The sequence below is a fragment of the Dicentrarchus labrax genome, unplaced genomic scaffold, assembly GCF_905237075.1.
Source record: "Dicentrarchus labrax unplaced genomic scaffold, dlabrax2021, whole genome shotgun sequence".
In the NCBI taxonomy this organism is placed as follows: domain Eukaryota; kingdom Metazoa; phylum Chordata; class Actinopteri; family Moronidae; genus Dicentrarchus; species Dicentrarchus labrax.
The window spans coordinates 22477314-22494230 of record NW_026136706.1 but is presented as its reverse complement, the minus strand read 5'-3'; the positions used below and the strand labels follow the sequence as shown (position 1 = coordinate 22494230).

The 16917-nt window shown below is 40.1% G+C and overlaps 1 protein-coding gene across 1 annotated transcript; it reads left to right on the top strand.

The window, feature by feature from the left end:
- The first annotated feature begins 10191 nt into the window (after window positions 1–10191).
- serpine3 (serpin peptidase inhibitor, clade E (nexin, plasminogen activator inhibitor type 1), member 3) lies at window positions 10192–16805 on the top strand. The gene is made up of 9 exons (XM_051404183.1): window positions 10192–10443; window positions 11544–11872; window positions 13155–13382; window positions 14303–14545; window positions 14860–15058; window positions 15179–15279; window positions 15458–15544; window positions 15653–15736; window positions 16585–16805. The coding sequence occupies exons 2-9, from the start codon at window positions 11608–11610 to the stop codon at window positions 16635–16637; spliced, it is 1260 nt and encodes a 419-aa protein (XP_051260143.1). The 5' UTR covers window positions 10192–10443; window positions 11544–11607; the 3' UTR covers window positions 16638–16805.
- The last annotated feature ends 112 nt before the right edge of the window (window positions 16806–16917 follow it).

Below are 16917 nucleotides of genomic sequence, written 5' to 3'. Positions count from 1 at the left end.
ATACCTCAGCCTGGTGCCTAATTGGCAACAAACGCTCCAAATGTTAAGCAGATAAGCGAGCAAACTAGCACTGGGGTTTACTCCAGGTTGTTCTTTGCATCACATAAACTAACCTGAAGCAGATGACTTGCTGTTTATGGATTTTTATTTTGCAATAGACAATTTTCAGACCATCGTGTCTGAGTTGTGAGAACTGTTGTGTCTTGTACTGCCATCCAAACACATCAAGTGCAAAGGTGTATGATAGTGTGGGCCCTGCCTGAAACAAGGTTGATGAGAGTTGATGTGGGTTTGTCACTGTGAGCAACACCTTTCACATTGCATCTTAGTAGAGAAATGTCACATCAGCAACAGAAGATGGAGGAAGATAATTAAAGCCAGGCCAAGATAGTAAAGCAGTCAACTGGACTTTTGCCCAGTTTGCCATTCTGCAGATGTTCAATAGCCCAGCAGTACGACAAACTAAACAAATAATTCATTTAGGAACATCCCTTCAAGTAGTTCACTTAAACACCTTAACCTTGAATTCTTTAAATACCTAACATTTTGCAATCTCCACACACCCACAGCCTCATTCAGTTTAAACACAGGATCCCGTATGTGTTTATTTTTATTAAAGCCTCAACGTTCCTTTGCTTGGCAAGTTTAAGAGACACACCGCTTAATTATACCTTAAGTGGTTAAACCCCTTAATGAAAAAGGGGAAACCGAAGATTACTCACTCCACGCCTGCTTCACCTTAATGTAAATATGACAAATATGATAGTGAGGCATGTTGTCTATGTATAAAATACATTTGGAGTCAATTAAAAAACAACAATTATTGACAAATGAGCTTTTACAGAAAAGTTAAATATCATATGTATTGTATTGTATTTTTTACTTCTCGGTAGAAGCTAATAATAATAAGGAGAAAACATTTTAAAAAAACCACACTGTCTTTAGCAGTCGTGGAAAGTAACTAATTACTTTATCTTAAGTACTGTACTTAGGTATGATTTTGAGTAACATATACTTAAGTATTTCCATTCCATGCTACTTTATACTTTTACCCCACTACATTTCAGAGGTATATTTAGTTTTTACTTAACCACTGTAGCTGGACTTACTGGTTACTTTCAATAGCAGTGGTCTTTAAATATTAGTATTTTCGTGTAGTACAATGCTGCTCTCTTGTGTTGAACTGTGAATCTAAAGATTTAATTTGAATATTGGATCTGCACTTCCAGTGATAATATCACCTTTTTAGAGCTGTATCTTGATTTTAAACCAATCTTTAAATTAATAAATTCAGATAATCCATCCCTACGTTTTTCAGGACTTGTTATAACGGCATCATTGTGTGTCAGAGCAGTTTCACTGAGTTCTGTAACGTCCTCGTCGTCTGGGGAAATCTTTAACAACCTCTTGTTTCAGCTCAGCGTGTGAAACCTGCCTCTCCCCAGATTGAGCACTTAAACAGGTGTGAGTCTTCTTGTGAGGTCTCTGTACAGTCTGAAGAGGGAAATCCAATAATAGTGCACAGTGGTTGTCATGGCAAATTCTCCTTGGAGCCCTGCAGAGGTGACGTCATCATCAGCCAATCAACACAGAGAGTGGTATAATGTATTGCTTCCACAGTGCAGAGGCTACACACGAAGAAGTATGGGAAACAGATCAGTCTGAGATCCAGAGATTCCTCACAAAGTTTTACATATTTTATAGTTTAATAGTCTAAATTAAATGTGTACTCTTTTTTTTTTAAATTTTATTTTATATTTATTATTTATTATTTATTTTTTTTATTTTGTCTCCAGCAGTCATAATGATCCTTTCATGCCCTTCTAAAGTGTTTATGCAGCTGAGAGACCTATAAACCACAGATTTTTTTAAAGAAAGAAGAGGAGAAGTCATCTATGGGGCCACATTAGCCACACTATCTCCTACAGATTCTGGTCTGCAGGTAATTAGTGGAGTTTGGCACAATGAGGCAGTGAAGGTGCAATTATCCTCGGGGCACTTCTGCAGCTACAGCACCGGGGGTTATGTGGAATGATTTGGGGATTAGCTCAGCTAATTTGAAAAAGTATACATTATGACATGATAAATAAAAAATAAAGCAAATATTTTTTTTATATGTGCGTTTAAGAGGAAAATCAACTCACACATACTGATTACAAATTGGTGTATCACTGATACTACAATAACCAAGAAACTAGCTACTTTAAGCTGACTGTACAGGACACTTGAGTGAATTGCAACACCTTCACACCAAATAGGTATATTGCATAGAAAGTCACAGAATAATAAAAACAGAATATGACCAATCATGTAATAATATATTAAGAGTGATATTAATAGAAAAGCACTGGACTTAAAACTGGTTAAACGTTCCCAAGTAAGAGAGTGTCTCATTAACATCATTAGTAAACTAACTTAATTTGCCCTGATGATGTTTCAATGTGGTTCCTATAACCATGTTTTTATTAATTTCATTAGTCAGTTATGGGTGCCTGTACTAATTTAATCCCTGTAAATAACCTAATATATATGATATATGTATAAAAACATCTTGATTAGAGATACTGTTTTTTTTTAAATTTTATTTAATTCATTGTGCTTAACCATGAGGTGATGTATTTATTGGAAGGAAGAGCTTACTGCAAGTGGCATAACTGCAAATAGTGAACAACCAGGTTTGCTTCGACTGTGTAAGTTTTGATCACTTAATTAAATCCAAAACAAAACAGCCGAATAAAGATTTTCATAATTACATGTTCAGTGTCATAAAACTATGGTGCCTTAATATTTATCCAACAGCTCTGTGCAGCTGGATCATCATGAATTCATGAGAAAACAAATGAACATCTCAAAAATATAATGGAAAATGTATTTGTAAATGTTATGTACCTCAAGTGTTTACCAGTCACGCCTATCATGCATGTTGGACTAAACTTGAAACATGCTTGCAAGAGTTAAAATTTCAGCTGTATTTTCTACAGTTGAAATAACAAATAGGCTTTGAAACCTGAGCAACTAACATTCTTGTGCCATTCCCTGGATGTCTGTCGTGACGTTTCCCTAGAGAGCTCCTATGACTTGGACGACTGTCAGTCCTCGTAAACTGAACCCTGAATGCAGAAGACAGCTTTTCCCCTCAGTACCAAATGGCAGCAGATGGTGCTATAGTGCAACAGAAACAGGCTGCTACAACTTCAGCTACTTAACACATGACTCTTAAACACAATCAAAAACCTTCACAATTTATCTCACACACTGTTAGAACACACATGATCTGATCCTGTTTTTGTTTTTTTTGTTACAGTAGAGGATATTTAAGACATTTAAATATATTTAAATGAGATCATCAGCTGTTCTTGACACCCCAATCCACAACCACCAACATTTTTCCCATGGTTCTCCAGAGCCATGCTCCTGTGAGGTGAGGGCTACGTGGGACACGTCCCCTCACGTCGCCCCTCTCACAGTGCCAGCACTAGTGGCTCTAATCCGCCGTGGCGTACCTGGCAGATCGCTCTGGCGACACCGGCTCACAGCGCTGCTGGCGTTGCTGCAGCCTGGCCCGGCCCCGCACACCAGCATCCCCTCTAATCCCTCCCCGCCTCAACTGCCCAAAGGCCCAGGAGCCTGAACGGAAGTAGGGCATTGGAGGTGAAGCAGAATGAGTCAGTCACAGCTGAAACTGTGCTCAGTGAATCTCTGCTCAGTACTGAACTCTACTACTAAACCATTATTCATTTATACAACCTCAGAAACTGTGTGTACTTTGCAACTGCAATATTCGCAATACTGGAAATAACTTTGCCAGCAGTCTGCTTTTTTTCTTGTTCTTTTGTTGTTCTTTATCTTCTTCTAGTTCCTTTCTTATTCTTTTGTACTTTTGTACTTTGATATGTATCTTCTTTTTGCATTAGTCTTGTTCATTTTTATCATATTCTTTTATTGTTTGTGTTTTGTTCTTCTTGACATCTCCTCGTTTTGACCATTTCAAATGGACGTGCAGTTTTGGCCATATTCTATGTCTTCTAATCTTTTTATGTGCGTAAATGAGTTGTCTATGTGAACTTCTCTTTGTACACTCACTTGCTTTGTAATTGTCCCATAAGGAACAAATAAAGTATTTTGAATTTAATTGTTATTTTTCTGTTGTTTCTTCTTCTGTGGCCTGTACCACTTAGTGACATAAGTGGGTTAGCCAGTTATCTTTGGGCTTAACAAGCAGAGGGATAGTTTGTAACGGCAAATACATAATGATGTTTAAAGCTGCATTTTAATTGTGCAAAGGTTCCTGACACTGTGGCCACTTTATACTCAGCTCAGCTTTGAATAACATGAGGCGACTTTGTGATGATAATTGGAAAAAAAAAAATTATACTGTATGTTGTTTACTATGAAAATAATCCACACACTGTTAATTAGCTCCCATGATTACAAATGCAACATTTGAGTCAGATAGACCTGATCGGGCATTAACTATTTGTCTTCCTCTCTGCTTTGGCAGCATAAACTGGCTTGCGTTACATTTAATCTTATAATGTGCATCACATGAGCATAACAGTTTGTTTAGCATCAAACTCTGCCTGCTTGACATGGACACACTAGTAGCTGGATAGGGAAACCCAGAGTTAGTTGATAACCAGAGTTATGATACTGGTTATCCCGGATTACTATTGCTGATGGTGATGTTGTTTTTGTTCTTCTTTTCTTTTTCTTTGTTGTTGTTGTTCTTCTTCACTTTCTGCCTCTTTTTCATTTCTGTTACATGACAATTCCTTCACCAGATGCTTTTCTGTTGGTTGGATAAAGTTAAAACCGCAGAGAGTTCCTGTGGTTTGTGGTCAGTCCACTCTGTAAATTGCCCCCCTTCCTCCTCCTCCTCCTCCTCCTCCTCCCCCTTCCTCCTCCTCCTCCATTTATTATCATTTCCCCTGCAAGGTCAAAGGTCAGGTGGTGGAGAGGGGACTGGGGGGAGCGGTCTGAATGGAGAGCCCGGGGACAGTCTCCCTTAGTTAGGGATTAAGTTGCTGCCGTGTGGAGAAAGGCGGAGGCATCGCAGAGTCACACAGACGCTCATCAATGAACATATTTGGTTATGGAAGGAAAAACTCTCATGGAATAATGATAAGCTCCTGCAAACACAGGCTGACATGCACGTGCACATGTTAGGTATTAGTATCACTGTTGTATCAAGGACATTTCACTGATATTGCGTCACTTCATTAAATCCTAAACTTTCCACTTTCTCTCGTGAGGGTGAGTACATCTACTGGTGAAAAGTAAGTCAGTCAGAGATGGGGGTGCAGAGAGAAAGTCTGCCCATAAAATGACATCATACTAAATGCTAAATGCATGACATTCATGGTTTTGCGCATAAAACAAACTATTTAATAGTTATTAACAACATTTTACACAAATTGTATAACTTTTGGCAGATAAAACTGATAAAAAAACAAGGCAAAACCTATTTCCTGCTATATATACCATGCAGTGTACACATGCAAATCCCAGTAAAAAAGGAGGAAGGCGTTATAAGTTTAAACATTTTTAAGAACTATTGGTTTTCATTATGCCAGCGCACATGCCAGTGGTTTATCTTCAAACCAGACCGACCCCCAGAGTTACTTATTCATTCATCTCAGTTAGCAGAATGGAATCACTTAACATCTCATAATGTTCCCAAAAATTACACTCACATCATCACTGTTGGTTTTTAGAGTTTTGAGGATGTTTATAATTTTTAAAGAATGCGTCTTAGTTTTGCAGGTATTTTGTCATTGAGAAAATATTGGACAAACTCAAATGCTGACATGACGATGACACCAGAGAAATGAATGGATCAGCAAAGTTCTTACAATTCTTTGTGAGGGGAAAATGAAAGTCGGCACCAAGTGTAATGGCAATCCATCTAATAGTTATCAAGACAATTCACTCAAAACACAAAGTGTCAACCTCATGGTGGCGCCAGAGGAAAAGTCAGAGAATCACTAAAGTCATCAGGATTCATCCCCTGGGAACCATGAAAGTCTGTACCAGATTTTGTGGTAATCCATCCAGTTGTTGTCATATTATTTCAGATCAGTGCCACATGGTTAAAAATGTAAGACAGCAGCAGGCAGGTTTCGTTTGGTTACTTTTCATTAGATGGTCCTCACTATAACAACTTTGACAAGAACATTTTCAAATGCTGTGTCATTTTAATGGTCAGCAACGGATTGGCATGCTGGGACGCTACTTCAGCTCAGCCTTGGCCGTAACCAGGTGGCAGCTGACCAAACTGTGGGGTAAACTGGCAGCTCAAAGACCAGAGAGAGTGCCTGTGTTGTTAATATTAGCATGTTGCAATGAATCAGTGCCGAGTCGATTACCAGTACAGACATTTGAAGAATGGGGGTGCAAACTTCAAAGTTAGGCTGCATTTTGGCGATGGAAAAACTGGCATGCCGATTTTCAAAGGTATCTCTTGACCTCTGACCTCAAGATATCGGAATAAAAATGGGTTCTATGGCTCTATTTTCTATTTCTATTTAAATATTTCTGCATACTGGGGTCCCCAAACAGTACTGCAATTGCATAAATTGGGAATGAATGGAAAGTAGGGACACATACTTCATGCCTAAGTCAATGCCTCACTTGTGCCACCCCAGTCAAAAAAGTCTGGACACGCCCCTGCCTGTCAGGCTGAGGCCTCCTAAGCACAACTTCACACGGCAGAGTGACACTGTTGAGTAAGTTGCCCTCTATCCCAACCCCTCAGAGCGGCGGCAACTTGCTTTGAGGTTGGTCCAGGGATCAGAGACGGAGAGCACAAATCATTATTTCTTCTTCACAAATATGAACTTTTAACATAGTGTTCCTCCAAAGGCCTCACAGCCGCCAAGATGAAAGCTGCTGTTTATGGTGGCATCTCTTCAAACAATTGTCTTTGGTCGGCTACCGTGACATCTCATCTCCTCCATCCTAGTCCTTAAAAATCCAAATTCCTGTGTCCGGAGTTGGGGCGTTGGGTTTTAAAGAATGTGGCGACTCCGTTTAATGAAGCCAAGCCATGGCTCCATTAATTAGTCAAGTCCAGTAATGGCCGGAATTCCCCGTTGGACAAAGCAGCCAAATACCTGATGGCTACCAATCATGTTCTCTCCTTCATGGGAAAAAATGCCCACAGTTTATTTTGCTGACTGTCATGTCCCCAATTAAGAGGGACAGATGAGGGGAGACCACTCCATAGCAGATTGATTTTAGGTGAAATACAGGGCATGCTATCATTAACAGCATAAGCATACTCTGTACTTGAAACCAGGATTTTTCCCTCAAGTAAAAAATTAATTAGACGAAAGTTCCTTAATTTAGTCTGCTCCGTCTCACTGCAAAAATAACCACATTAAAAGAGTCGTTAAGAGCGGATAATGATGGATATTGTGGCACTTTCAATAACGCTTCATCTGTGTAATTACTTTCAAATGGAATGACATTCAAAGTCAATGGATTAAGGAGATGTCTAATAGTTTTGGCTTGCCACTTATATTACGACAAGAGCAACATCTGATTATACAGGGAGAAAATTATGAAGACCAGACTGTACTCAACAGTGTCATTTTATCTTGTGCTTCTGAAATGTACATTTTATTATTATTATTTTAAATCTGTTTCTTTCTTTTTTGTTTTTGTCTAGGTTTTGGATCATTTTAGAACTCAGTTTTTAGTGATGGCAATGACAATCTCTCTCTCAGTTCACCACTTTGATGCAGACTGAAATGTCTCAACAACTATTGGATGGATTGCCAGGACATTTGGCTCAGACATCCATGTTCCTCTCAGGGTGAATTATAGTAACTTTGGTGATCCACTGACTTTGCCTCCAACATCATCATCAGTTCAGAATTTTCATTTATCCAATACTTTGGTTTATGATTAAATAGCTACAAAACCAATAACATTCCCATTAATGTTTTGTGCAAATTAGCAAACTTTAGCATGTGAAAATAAGATGGTGAACATGGTAAACATTATACATGCAAAACATCAGCATGTTGGCATGTTTCCATGCTAGTGTTAGAATTTAGCTCTTTAGTTTGGTCATCCACCATCCACATTTTTCTTACTGTTTATAAGTACATATGAAAATATACCTTCATTTAGTTTTTGCTTTGTTTGACTTTGATTATATGTAGTTTTTTATTGTATATATTGAACATTAATTATATTTTTTGTTCTAATTCTCTCTAAAAAATGTGTTCTCAGTGGAGCTAACTTGGTTTAGAAAATAACAACGTGTCTAAATGTCTTTTTTACGCTATAGCCCATGTCTGTACACGTCATTAATAAAATGCTTCCTGATGGATGAGAAGCTGTTATTCAACACATGCTAGAGCGGCAACATGTCCATGATGAGTGAGTCCACATTCCACAGAGTGACACCAATTAGAAACGCTGACGCAGCAGTGTGATGCTCAAAGCAGAAATGTCTTTTGATCATCGCAACAAAAGGCCAAATGACTTTTACAAAACAATGGATGTCTTAGTGTGTGTGTGAATAGAAATAACAATTTTCTGTATCTTAAAATGACTTTATAACTCTAACACTATCACAAGAAAAAGAAAATACAATTAATATGATATTCTATAGTGATAGTATGATATTGATGCCATAAGAAAGGACAAATAATGTCACAATTAACAATAATTTCACCACTTCCCTTTCAGTATGTTCAGGTCGATCAATAAACCGGCTGTGTGTTGCTAATGAATACAAATGTATTGCAAGGGGAACACAAACATTTTGCGAGGGAATGCAAAAGTATTTCAAACTAGAGCAATAGACAGACATAATATGATAGATTCCATGGTTGTATTAACAAAGCAGGAACCCCCAGGGGAAGACAGTGTCTGCCCCTGGGGTTCCCTGCATTGTGGTCATCTAGATTTAGGAATAAATATATACAGGGCCTGTTGACAAGACCAGAAGGGTAATAATGTAGAACTTAAAGCCACATTCATTTGAATTGATATTGTGCAGTAGAGGAGCAAACTAATTTGTAATTCATTTGAATTAAAATTCCCAGTGAAAAAGTTTTCTCTGTGTTCATATGTAGTGTTAAAGTGTAAAAATGGTTTTAAAGAGGAACTACACTTCACGTTATTATTATTTTTGCTGTACACTTAATAACATATTCTTATGGGCATATGTTCATACAGGACCTTTTCCTGCACAAAATCAGCTTGCATGTCACCTCATGGTGATGACAAGAGTAAAGAAAGTTACTGTGCCTGGCCAAGAAGTCCAACGGTCATACTTTTGGTGGCCTTTCAGGTTTGCCATCAGAGCGGTGGGAGCATTCTTATTTTACTCCAAGTAAACATCTGATCCGTTTACTCTTGAGAGTCAAAATTATTTTCTATTAACTATTACATAAATCCAAAGCCTCACATAGGCTATTTGCATCAGTAGTATTATTGTGTGCATGGATCAGCTCCGGTATACAGGAAGGACCTTTCTAATCAATACAGTAAATGCAAAATATGGCAACAGGCAGTAACAATAAAACACTCTGTTGCACCATAAGTTTCTGTTAAATCAACACATGGACGAGAATTACCATGCTTCATTAAAAATCATAAATTAAATTTATAAAATGAAATGTGTAGTGCAACATCTTTCCAAAATAAGTGCCCAATGCCATAATTTAACAGATAACCCAGAATGACGTTGACTGACCACAGTTAATAACAATGGGTAATGGGGATGCTTTCTACTGAAGAAATAGTCCCAAAAACTGTCCACAGTGAAGACATTTTCCTTAATATATTATGGTGGTGGTGGTAGAAATCTCAAACAGATACCATACCTGACACACTACCTGTACACCTTAGACCCCCCAACCAAAAAAGCCAACAACCTGAGCATATTTCCCAAAACATCGAACTACAGACCGTCAGGTAGGCACCAGCTGTAGGTAAGGTCATCACTTTGACTTTGACCTGTTAATGTGTGTGTTTGATGTGTTTCTATTGGCTATTAATAGACCCCAACAACTGATTACAGTTTCAGTGAACGTGCGTGCATGCATGCGAGCTGTGCGCGCGTGTGAGGGTGTTTTTTTTTTCTCCCCTCTGCCCGGTTTGGGATTTGCTGGTCAGAGACATGCCTCCCTCCGCCTGGCTCCTTATAGCCCCGGGGCTGCTGGGATCCCGGACGAGTGGTACGGACATCGCCGACGGAGACCGCAAACACGGCGCGGAGCGTTCCCCTTTAAACACGGTCTTATGACTACAGACCGCTTCAGTGAGGACCGAACCAGAGACCGACAGCCGGGGACAGCAGAGGACTGATACGGTGACAGGAGACCGGGCACGGAGAGGACACAGCGCCCCTGCAGAGGCTGAATGGTTGGCGGCAGTCTGAGAGAACAGCTGGAGTTTAACGGATACTACCTCACCTGTCCGCAGGTAGGGGCAGCTGCATCTGCCGTCCTCTGTGCTGAGCTGAGCCATCAATGGAGACGCATCAGAACAGTCCTAAAAACTTTTAAATCATCATAACTTTTCATCTGAGTAGACAAAAACGACCACAACGGTCCATTAAATCGGCATAAGGTGGGCCAAATATGGGAGAAGCACTCATTAGGCGTCATTTATCTATTGCATTAAGAAATATTCATTTACTAAAGTAAAAGTAACGATGTAATGTAAGAGCTGCATAAATATTCTTAAACTTAAGTAAACGTATACATTAAGTATCATCAGCAATACACACTGCAATCAAAAGTAAATGCGCTGATTATGCAGAAAAATGGCCCCAGTGGATGTTAAATTGCTATATTGGATTATTATTATGATTATTATTATATCACGCATTAACGTGCAGGCAAGATGGAGCTACTTTTGTAGTATTTCATTGAATTGACCCAGACAGCAAGCCAACATTGAATAAATATACTACTGACTCGAGTCACTCAAGTAAATGTACTTAGTTTGTTTTGGATATTTGCATGTCACAGTAAGTGATGAAACATTACCTAATTACAAGATTAAATGGCTTAAATGGCTGTATGGTACTTGGCAGTATTTTTACAGTCTGCCTAAACTGTTCTGATTTCGACAATTCTGAATGTTACCACAGTCATATGCAATTATTCCTGAACACCTCTGGCTAAATTGATAATAATGTGATAAATGTGTGTATGTTTAGTGATTATGTCTTTTCGGATTTTGTCACTTCATGTTGCTTAATATACATTTAAATAGTATTTATGAAACACTGTCAACTAAACTTTATTTTGCAGTGGAAGAAATTTCATTCATGTATGCAAAACCCACATATGCAATAAGGAAATTGATGTTTAATGGAATCAGATGTGTTCCATTTTTATGTGTTACATTAAACTGCAGCAAAACTGCAAAAAAGTAGATTTTTGTAAAATAATACTGCAGGAGGATCATATCATTACAGTACTGATGTGGATTCCACTGAAGATCAACAGTTCAGCCTGTTGGTTGACCTCGCTGACCTCAGTGGGTTATTGATTTTCTGTCTTTTGGGCTTACAGGATTTAGTCTTTTGGGCCACCTGTTGCACCCTGTGGACACTTCCCCTCTTGCAGCACTGAGGACATGTGTCGCCTGCCAGTGGCTTCACTCTTCATTTGCTTCTGGTTGGTGGAGAGAAGCCACTGTAACGGCAGCCTTCAGCACAGCATGGGAGAGCTGCACAGCAGGTTCGCCGTCAGCCTCTACCAGACGCTCATAGAGACAGAGAACAACTCCAACCTGATCGTGTCACCAGTGAGCGTCTCCGTATCTCTTGGGCTGCTGCAGCTCGGTGCCCGGGGCAACACGCTGGCTCAGCTGGAGGGAACACTCGGGTACAACATGAACGGTAGGATTCATCCCAAGTTTTTGATATGGAGATGAAAAAGGCAGAGCTTGTAGCACTGGCTGCTCCTCGTACTGTGAGAGTGGGGTTGTAGGTTGTCGGTGGCCCTTAGTGCTGTTGGTACCAGGTGGTGTGGAGCGGTGCTGCTGCTGCTGCTGCTGTTGGCCCTGCAGAGCACAGTGGTGTCTGGAGCCATAATGCCTGCCTCCACACCAACTCTAATCTCATTAACCACTCCTGCAGCTCGGCCTCGGGGTCGAGAGGTCAGTGTGTTTAATTACAAACAGAAATGAGAGTTAGAGCTACTATCTCTTTAACTTCCATGATGAGATCCCACATGACAGTCAGGGATGGAAATTGACGATATTGGGCTCTAATTTAACCCGATATGTCGGCTGTAATCAGAAAATAATTTCCATCAACTCCAAAGGAAACCATGATGGGCTGCAGCTATTGTAAAGCTTGTTTGCACAGCAAAGGTAGTGCTAAATGACAATTAGTCGATTATCAAAATAGATTTATTTTCTGATCGATTTTGCAAGTTAGTACAGACCGATGGTAAATCTGTAGTCGACTAGTTTTGCACTGCTGCACAGGAAAGATGCCATCTTTTGGTAGAGATCCCACTGTGTAGGTACTGCTTACATGCTTTGTTCCTGCCAATGACTGCTTATCTTAGAGATAAATGATATAAATATACAAAGAAACATTCAGTGCAGAGGCAGAGGTCAAAAGTTTACTCAGTGAGCGAAAAAACTGCAACAAATTGGGGAATTGGGATTTTTTGACTGCTTCTACCTACTAATGCAATACTGCAGCCACGAGAGACTGTGTTTGACTTCAATTTGGATCATTTTACTTGAAAGTGCACAGAGTTTATCAGATGAGAGGATCCCTGTGGTCTGTGGTGCTCACCAGACTGAGAGAATGTGTTATGCAAAGCTCAAATGAGCATTTGTTTGTGCTCAGTGCTGCAGGGATATGGTGCAAATTCAGTTAAGTTGCTGGTGAAACAAGCAAGGCTGTTGAGTTGAATCCATTTCAATAATGACTCTTCTGCTGTTTTACAAGTCATTTTCCAGTGCCAGTGGTGTGAATTATACTTATTTGGCAGTGCAGATGATGGATAAGATACTGAAACTGCTTCTGAACAAAGTTAACATAGTGAACAGTTTGCAGCATTTTAATGGTGTACAGCTCTGTGGCGCACACATTTTTCCATAAACAGCTATACACTGTATCACACCAGCACATCTAACCCGTCCTCTGTCTTACCATCATGCAGATGCCCAGGTACAAGACTTCCTGTTGCATTCACAGAGTGACATAAGCAATACCAGTCAGGGGATGTGGCTGCAGCAGACCTGCACATTATTCGTACAGAGCGGCGTCCAGCTCCTGACTGAGTTCACAAAACATGCAGCAGCCTGGGCCAACACCAGCGTGGTCCGAGCCAACTTCAGCCAACCCAACCACACTCGCAGCCAGCTGGAGCGAGTGGGCAACAACCACGGTGAGCAAGACAGATTTATAAAGCAGTTAGAGATCCACTTATCAATTTTTAAACTGACAATGAATTAAATGAGTGTGTGTGATTGAAAGGGTTTGCTTGTGGCGAGCCCACAGAGAATTATAATCAGCTCTGCAGCTCTATGAAGATTTATAGTCTTATTTAGCTCCTTGTTTTGGTTTTATGGCACATTCACTGTTAGGTTCAGTCTTGGTGCTCTCATTAACCTCGTTTCCAGCTCTGATGAAACCACTGTACACTACCTACCCAGCATCAAACAGAAGACAGATACAGTTAGTGAAGAGCTGGTGAACATAGTGGAGCATTTAGCAGAAAAAGATACAGATTTTTTTTAATCTTAGGAGTAAATTGAAAGCACACCAGAGCTAAAAGGTGACTTCAGTGGAATAATAATGTGCTGGATGTGGAAACAGGCAATTGTTCCCTGTCAGCCATAACCACAATATAGAGCGATAGTGAAGCAGGGCTGTGTGTTAGCTTGTCGTGGAGTTCCTCTGCCCTCTAGTGACCAAAAAAATCCATTAAAGCAGCTTTAACTTATAATTCTTAGAGCTGTGGGTTCTAGCTGTTTTGGCTTGTGACCCCTTACATGAAGCAATATGTATACTTATAAAATGTTACTGGTGTCTACAGATTGTGACCAGTTCAACCAAAGACTGTTGTTTACTTCTCAGATAGTATTCTTTAGTAGAGTAATATTCACAGAATAAAGTCAGAACAGAGCAAAATATATATACATGATTATGTGTAGAGGAAAGTTTGTTTTTGTTTTTTTCAGCTTTGCTTTCCTGTTAATTATTTTGTGATGAGCCTATATTCTGGAGACTGCTGACCTCTAAGAAATGAGTTGCAGACCACATGACCTTTACATTAAACTTTGCCCTTCCCTCATTACCTCCCAGATGAGACGTGGCACCCCCAGGCAGGCAGCAGCAGCGGGGAGCTGTCGGGCTCAGGGGAGGTCCAGGCAGAGGCCCTGTGGTGGGGCCATCGGCTGCAGATGGCCCTGGTCAACACGGTGACCTTTAGGGGCGTATGGCAGAAACAGTTCCTGTTCACCAACACCCAGAACCTGCCCTTCGTCCTCTCTGATGGGACTGCCATCAAGGTGCCCATGATGTATCAGGCTACAGAGGTCAGCTTTGGTAAGAGACCCACCATCCATCCATCCATCCATCCATCCATTGAAAGAGGAAAACCACATTCTTATGGAAATAAATAGTTTGATGAAATTTGGGATCCATAACATGCTATTGCCAGTTCTATCTTCTAGCTTCACCTAGAAAAATAAAATATTCCTAATTCTTAATGCTAACATGCTAATGTTTGGCAGGTATAATGTTACCACGTTCACCTTTTTAGATTAGTGTGTTAGCATGCTAAGCAATGTCAAGACTTCACGGAGGTCACTGCACTATTTCTGACATGCAAAACCCGAACTTGATGCCCTCCTTGGCAGGTCAGTTCAGGACAGCGTCGGATCAGCGTTACACTGTGTTGGAGCTGCCGTACCTGGGACGCTCCCTGAGCCTGCAGGTGGTCCTGCCCAGCGAGAGGAAGACGCCGCTGTCCTCCCTCGAGTCCCAGCTCACCGCTCGTCAGCTGGCCTCCTGGGACACCGGCCTGCGCAGAACCAAGATGGACATTTTCCTACCCAGGTTAAGATCATGCACGCTGTTACACGTGATTGTCAGACTCAGACTTTGAACGTCTTTTTCAGGTTTTTATCAGCATGGAGGGAGATGATGTACAAACAATTATTTGTCTGGTGTTCGCAGGTTCAGAATGCAGAACAAGTTCAACCTGAGGTCAGTGCTTCCCGCCATGGGCATCAGTGACGTCTTTAACCCGACAGCAGCTGATTTCACTGGAATATCAGGTCAGTACAGAATATACCTACACAGAGCTCCAGATGAAGTTTACTTAAGTTCACTTTAGGGTTTATTTTTGCTTTAAACATAACCTAGATTACAAACAGAATAACGTACCATAAACTGCCGGTCACAGAACAATTACTGTAGCTCTGCTGGCAGCTGAACGTGTGTTTCTTCCTGCAGTGGAGGAGAGTCTTTATGTGTCTGATGCCTTCCATGAAGTGAGAATAGAAGTCACAGAAGATGGGACCAAGGCAGCTGCTGCTACAGGTGATATGTTATTTTAACACAATTCTACTTACCTGCAACCATTTCTTTTAAAAGGACAAAGAGTTATGGGATGAGGTTGCTAAAAAACATTATTTCTTAACTTTGCAGCTATGGTGCTACTCAAACGATCCCGTGCTCCTGTTTTCAAGGCGGACCGGCCGTTCTTATTTTTTCTACGGCAGATTAACACAGGTATTTATTTTACTCTGTAAATACATCAAACTGGTTCCCGCTGCAGGGGTGCCGCTTAAACAAACCAGTAGTTTTGCATGTTTTGACTCTTTACTAGTCATTATAGTTTACATCTTAATTACACTTTTTGCAAAGCATTCTGTAGGGGTTTTTTTTATGCTTCCGTCATTACAGCCATAGGTGTGATATGAACATCTGTCAGAAAACTATTGAAAACTGAGTTTATCCATGACATGAACACTAAATCTGCATTATTTTTCACTGTCATTGTCATTGGGAGGTAATGCAGTGCAGACTACACTAGCAGATAGGTTATTCTCACAAAAAGACCAAAACCAACAATAAAGGGATCCTACATGTACCCTAAGTGTATTCAAAGTCTGATATACCTCATTCCTCTGTGTGTCCATTACTGTTCAAAAACTATTAAAAACAAATCAGGAGAGAACTCATAAAGCATTGAGACTGACCAACACATTGTTTTGGATTTGGTGACTGTAACAAAATCGACTACCCTCAGCCTTATCCTAATGTTTGACAAAAGTTTATGCAGAGTTGATGTTCACTGTGATTGATTGATTGAGAAGGCAGATAAACATGCTTTCATAAATGTTAAATATGCATGATTTGCAGTTAAAGCCTCCATGTGTGGGAACATTTCTGATCTGGTGACCACCATCTCATATGCTAACACAAACATATGCTAAAAAAGAGGCTGAAAGCACAAATATTTTTCAGGGTGTTTTAGGAAAATAAATGTACAAAAAAAAAAAAAAAAACACTGGTAAAAGCCTTTAAAATGAATAATTTTAACTTTAACTCTTATTTTATTGTGTTCTTCATTTCAGGATCCATTTTGTTCATGGGCCGAGTGATGAACCCAGCGGACCAAGCACCCTAAGACTCGTGTACCCAAACACCTCTCACCCACATGCCCACACACACACACTCCTACCCTGACCCCTATTTCACTACTGGTATTTATTTGTGGACCAACAGGAGGGTCCACGGACACTTCCGGAAGAGGGACAATATTTTTGTACATGTCTGTAAATAAAATTTTAATACATGTTTTTACACTAAGGGTGTTTTGCTCCTTTTTTCCCCATTATTGTCAATTTAAAAAAAGCCTCTCCCCTGTGTGATGCACGGTTACTAAAATGATCAACAAACGTGGACAA